General features: G+C 47.1%; 1 protein-coding gene across 1 annotated transcript in view; it reads right to left on the reverse strand.

The window, feature by feature from the left end:
- The window catches only part of MTHFD1L (methylenetetrahydrofolate dehydrogenase (NADP+ dependent) 1 like), a 158,033-nt gene that overhangs the window by 149,851 nt on the left and 2,283 nt on the right, over positions 1-5,899 (reverse strand). The window contains exons 2-4 of the mRNA XM_035902367.1: positions 5,265-5,395; positions 1,462-1,512; positions 1,331-1,384 (exon numbers count right to left, since the gene is read on the reverse strand). Of these exons, the coding sequence (XP_035758260.1) occupies positions 1,331-1,384; positions 1,462-1,512; positions 5,265-5,395 (236 nt within the window). The remainder of the gene's footprint in view (positions 1-1,330; positions 1,385-1,461; positions 1,513-5,264; positions 5,396-5,899) is intronic.

Raw genomic sequence — 5,899 nt, forward strand, 5'->3', positions numbered from 1 at the left:
TTCCTGCTTCCTGGGAAAATAATTCCGTTCTCCATCTTCATTACATTTTACTTTAATTGAGCTTTGCATCATCACAGCATTTAAAATACTTACAACTCACGCAGCATAAAGCAATCTTGTATTAACTTGCCTTTACTGTACACAGGCAGCTACGGCAGAATAAAACGTGCATGGCATTGAAATCCCTCCCGCCCTCCCAAACCAGGGAATGCAAGCTAGCATGTAGATTTTAACAGATGAAAAAAGACTTTGTCACAGTGAGCAAGCAGGAGACTCTGTAAGCAAACCGTTACGAACTTTATTGAAAGAAACTTTCTTCAAATAACAAAAATACCCTGCTTTTCTCTTCATGTATGCAGCTCAGCCACTTCCTAAGATATTGCTTCAACCTACCAGCAACTACTGCTGCATACTCACTGTATTTTACCTATTTCCTACTGTGTTACTCAGCAGATAAAAGACATTTGCCAACAGCAAAGTGTATTTGATCTTCATTTCAAAAGCCCACCCTTCTTAAACGGGTAGCTGGCTACTCATCATCCATGAAACTGGATTCCTAAAATTCTTCACAGTGAATTCCCCTCCATATATATGGAAGCTGTTCTTGAGATTACACTGCAAGCCTGTAACATTTTAAAAACAAAACAGTACACACAACCCACAGGCCTGCAGGATTATCAAATTTGCCAAGCACAAGGCAGCCAGCTGGGAACAGTGGCATCTTTTACTACACCTTCCCTTGCTGTTTTTACTTTCAGATGCCTCAGAGCCACATATATTAATACAGATTGCTATATTTAAAACATACCTGGTACTAGTGCTGTGTCTCCAGCCTAATGCCTTCGACGAGGTAAGAATTCAGACCCCTAGTGATTTGGGGTGGATGATTTTTTTAATACATACTTTAAGCATCACAAGATCAATAAACAGGCAAATAAATTCAACCCCTACTCCCTCTAAATTAAATCAATGAATCTTTAATTTCCCTGAATAACCTGGGCAAGAACCAAGTACAGTCACAAGAACAACTGTGGGAGATGGGACACCCGTGTTGCTATGAGGGGACGCAGCAGTTAAACACCAGACATGAAAACAGAACATTACTCTTCTGATCCTGCCTCCGCTGGCCAGGGGACAGCAGACAAGCCCATTAATTCCCTTTTTTCCCACGCTTGCCAGCAGGGGGATGATACTTGCTACTTGAACTAAGGCAGTCCCAACCCTAACTGGAGTCACCAGAGATCAGTTCAAAGGGATAATATACGTCAGGAACAGATATAAGTTTATGACAAAAGCGAAAAAGGAAGAGTCCTTCAGGTACTGCAGTTACCTCATCCTTGCTGCTGCCTTCAGGGAGACAGATGTGAATAACACGTAGACCAACCTGCCAAAAGAAAATACTTGTAATTACCAAAGGCAAGTAGCTCATGATTCATAATAAGTGTATCGGCTAAAGCTTACCTCTTTGGCAAAGTTCTTGTTTATTTCTTGAATCGAATGATCATTATGTGCCTTGGGGAACAAAACAGAAACTAAGTTTTAAAATAACAAATTTACATTTAAAAATGTGAGCGCACTAATGCACAGGTCTATGCAAGAAACTTAGTGAGGATGTCTGTGTCTACTAGCATTCAAACAAATAAAAAGCCTAGCAATTCTAAAAAAGAACCGGAGGGCCATCCAGTACGTTTATTTTGGCTTGATTAGCATAAGTGCGTGTTGATACGAGCCTGGCTTTTACAGATGAGAGTGGCCGTTTCCTTAACGTGAGTCTACCACTTAAGAAAGGTACCAGTCTGTCTCTGAAGATACCCTTCTCCATCCAGAGTTCTCCATGTAACAAGGATGAGATAGGCAACAGCAATACCAGCACTTCCTGCGGTGTTCCCATAGCACCTAACGAGGCCGATTTGCCTTACCACCAGAAATGAGGCAAATCATTATCATCGTATATTACAGTGAGTTCTGTCAATGCAGAAGCAAGAGAAGGCATCAGTTCCTCCCCGTTGCCAGCAGGCACCTGCCCTAGGACAGAAGCGTCTCCTGGGCAGATTTATCTGTGAGACCACCTCACCCAGGACCCCTCCTCCCTGAGGTCTCTACACCTATATGCACTGTATATGTTATGATATTTAATCGTAATAATTACAACTGAATTTTAGTCTTCAAGTTACTCTTGAATCTTAGGGGGCTCTTCAAATATTTCCATATATTGTAACAATAAAACTCAGAATTCAATATCCAGAAGTAGAAACCTCCTATCAACAGATCAGTGAGGGTTCCACCTCCAGAAACGTTAGTGGCTTCAAAACAAAATGAATAAAACACTTCTCACAGGTATATGATTATATGTAAAAGCTGTCTTCCAACCCAGACAACAGGATGAAAAAAATAATTTTAAAAGGGTGCGTTACAATTTCATGAACACATTCTACAGAGCTTTCCCAGAAGACTCGGTGCCAGTGACTTCCCGTCAGAGCTGAGCAGCTCAGTTCGTGGCTAGCTGCCAGCCCTGCTTCAACTGTCACTAGCGTCACCCAAAACTATTTTGGTTAAAGCCCGTAACAATTTACCAACCTGTTAATCCCAAATGGCTCAAGACAGCTGACAAAAAAAACCCAAAAGAGCGTTTAAAAGGACAGGCTCTGGAGAGAGGCAGCTCCTGAGGGGAAAAATGAGGGCTTGGCTTCCATCCCCCGGCTCCGTCCCCCAGGCTAGCACTGCCTGCGTCCCTGGCGCCACGCTACCAGCCTCCCACTCCCCAAATCTGGCAGCTGGGGGCGAGGGGCAGCACAGAGGCTGCTGCACTGCACACACGTGTGGAGCTCATGCTGTGGTGAGGGAAGAAGAGATGGGATGAAGGACAGCCCCGCAGCCGATCACCTACGCCAGTAAATGTGGAATTGTACCCCCACGCTGATGTGCAACCACCAGGACTGCTCAGGAGGTTTAACTGGGATTCAGCCACCAGCAGCACCACACCATCCCCTGTAACGCCCCCACAGCACCGAATGGTGAACACTCACCTCACATGGGTGCAGAAAGCTCCTGCCCTGATCTGGTTCCCACCATGACCCACGGAGCGGCACAGGCCAGGCCAGAGCTCAGGGTGTGGGCTGGCAGGGGGTGCAGTGGGGCTGGCGGTGCTTCGCTGAGCTTTGCAGGGCAACAGCTCCACCGCCAAGCAGGACCCTGCTGCTGTGTAATAGTTTTCAGCTTCAACAAAATTAAGAAGCGATCATTTTTTGCTGTTGCACAGCTCCAACCGAGGTTGAACATGGATGATAAGCAATGCAGGTATCAATCTCAGTATCAATTCAGGTTCAGATGGCTCAAAAGGAAGAGAACGCATCTAAAACCATCCCAGAGAGGGCGCAGCCTGCAACTCCTCATTCCCAGTACTGCTGCCATCGACTGCTGTTGCCCACGAGCAACTGGCAAAGGAGAGCATTTCGCTGCCCTCCCTCTGCTCCTCTGGGGGGAGCGCAGCATGTGGAGAACAGCACAAATCTTAAGGCTCTGCACAGGTCACCCAGTAGAGCACTGCACCCCAAAAGGATTTGCTGACTAAAACAAGTCGTCTTTGTACTAAGAAATATGCATTTAAAATGAGATCTGCTTCAGTCTTTGCAACCAGACTAGAGCTAGGGTGACTGACAGCTGGAGAACGTCTTTTGGGTGAATTTCATCCAGAAGGACCTAGGCCACATGTTCCTGCAGCCACCTTATGATGCAAACCAAGTGGGGTAAATGAGGACAAGAGGGACAGTCATTTAAAGCACAACCATGATCAAACCCAAAAGACTGAGGTGGATGTATCCCAACTGGTATTAGAAGTGAGCAGGAACCTCCCTCTCCTCACACAACGCTTTCTCCCATCCTAACAACATCCCTTCCCTCGTGCCAGCATAAAAGACTCATGTGGCCATGCAGAAAACCAGGCTCTGGGACTAACACAGCCGAAAGGAAACCTCCCCAGACCACTCCAGCCCGGGGTGGATCACTGCCCCAGTCCAGCTCACGGTGCAACTGGGTGGAGACAAGACAGGAGTGAGGAACAAGGTCACTGAGGAGATGGGTCACTGCTTTTCTACCAGTCCTTAAGCTTACAGCCTTAGAGGGCCATTTGAAAACACGAACTGCACCTCCCCAGGGAGGGTAAGGGATGGGAGAGCTTCTTCAGTCAGCCTCGCTAGGAGACCTGCTGAAAGAACGTTGGTGCTGCATTTCTTAGGTTCACAATTACTACTTACAAAATGTTTACAACTAGGTTTTAAAATTAAAACCTACCGGGTCAGAGATTCAGTGTGCGCCTGCTCAAACCCCATACCACCACCCTAGGAAACAGGACAAAAACATTTTTGCCTGCGTGGCTCTGGTCCCGCTCTGAATGACGACAAGCATCCCCGGCTTCATGGCCTTGAAACCTTAAGAAATCTGAAGAGGAACATCTCGCAGCTTTGCACAGGTAGCACTCCTCATCTATGGGTTTGATTGCCTATGATCTCAAAGATGGCAGCACCAGTGGAATGAAAAGGAGTGCTCCTCACGGCATTAGGAATGCCAAATGGAGCTCCGCACGGGATTAGGAATGCCGCATCTCCCAGTTACTACAAGATCGCTTCACCTTAGAAAGTGCTGCTACTTCTAAAGGATACTGACACTTGACACAGCGCGTTTATTTCACACAGGGCCTTTTGAGCTGCCTGGGAGTTTTCAGGGTGGTTTTCCTCCCCTTAGGACAGCAGTAACGCAGCCGTAAGCTACAGCTGCCCAAAGGCCAGCAGGCTGGCAGGAAGCAGCAGGGCCCTTCCTGAATCCTGGCAATGTTATTTCAGGGGTGGGAGATGAAGGCCCATGACTTCAGGCACGTAACTGCTTTTTTTCAGGACTGCAACAAACACTTCAAGCTAAATAGATGTTGAGAACAACTGCTTTAACTTAAGTACTTAGACAACCTGTGAGAAAAGGCGATCTGTACTTAGAACGGGGAGGACTGTGTTAGCAAAGGGAGGAAGGGATAAAATTGTTCCCTTCCTTTGCAAACCTTTCCCACAGCCTGAAGTTTGCTGTGGCTGTTTCACGCCCGGAGAAGGGCTTACAAGACTGAAAACTCCTCTGTCTACAGCCTAGCAGGATTACCCCCTCCCATCACCTTGCTCAAATACAAGTTCCTCTCTGCACTGGGCTCTGCTGAGGTTTCAGGGACGCCACGGTACCGAAGGGGATCTCCCCCAGCCAGCCAGGATACCGACATACTCTACCTGAATAATGGCAAGCGTTGGCTCAAGCCGAGGGTTTTCTCTCTTAAGAGAAGCCAAGGATTTCTTTGCATTCTCGGTGATTTTACTGCAACACAAGAACAACAGGCAAATCTTTAGCGAAATAAACCATCCTAACGTCACCCAGCAGAAACCTACATTACTCAGCAATATGGAATAAATGCTCAGGTGCGTATGCTTTCAATCATCAAAACAACTCATGGATGTGGACTGCGAAGGCTGGTGTTCTGCAGTCAGGTACAGAAAACCTCAACAGACCAAAATACCTTCATTTTACAGCTATGCATGTCATTGCTCCGACAGGCTCAAAACTTCATAGCTAGCCTGTGCTATTTCACAAGAAGGCTTGTCCAGCCCCACCAGGGATCCATTATCCCGAACCTCAGGCCCAGGTGGGTCCTTCGTTGCCATATCCCAGGCCCAGGTGGGGCCAGAAGCAAGAGAGGTCTTTACACCTGGGGCCCTTGCAGCTTAACGCAGGCATCACCAAGCCCAAACAGCAGCAACCCCACCATTTTTCACGGATGCTATTCCAAAACTGTGGGCAGCGGGGAGACAGAGGGAGCTCTGTTTGCTGCGCTGCTTCTTGGAAAAAAAAAAAACAACACAGCAGCAGG

Source organism: Egretta garzetta, unplaced genomic scaffold (genome assembly GCF_000687185.1).
Source record: "Egretta garzetta isolate BGI_Z169 unplaced genomic scaffold, ASM68718v1 scaffold139, whole genome shotgun sequence".
In the NCBI taxonomy this organism is placed as follows: Eukaryota; Metazoa; Chordata; class Aves; order Pelecaniformes; family Ardeidae; genus Egretta; species Egretta garzetta.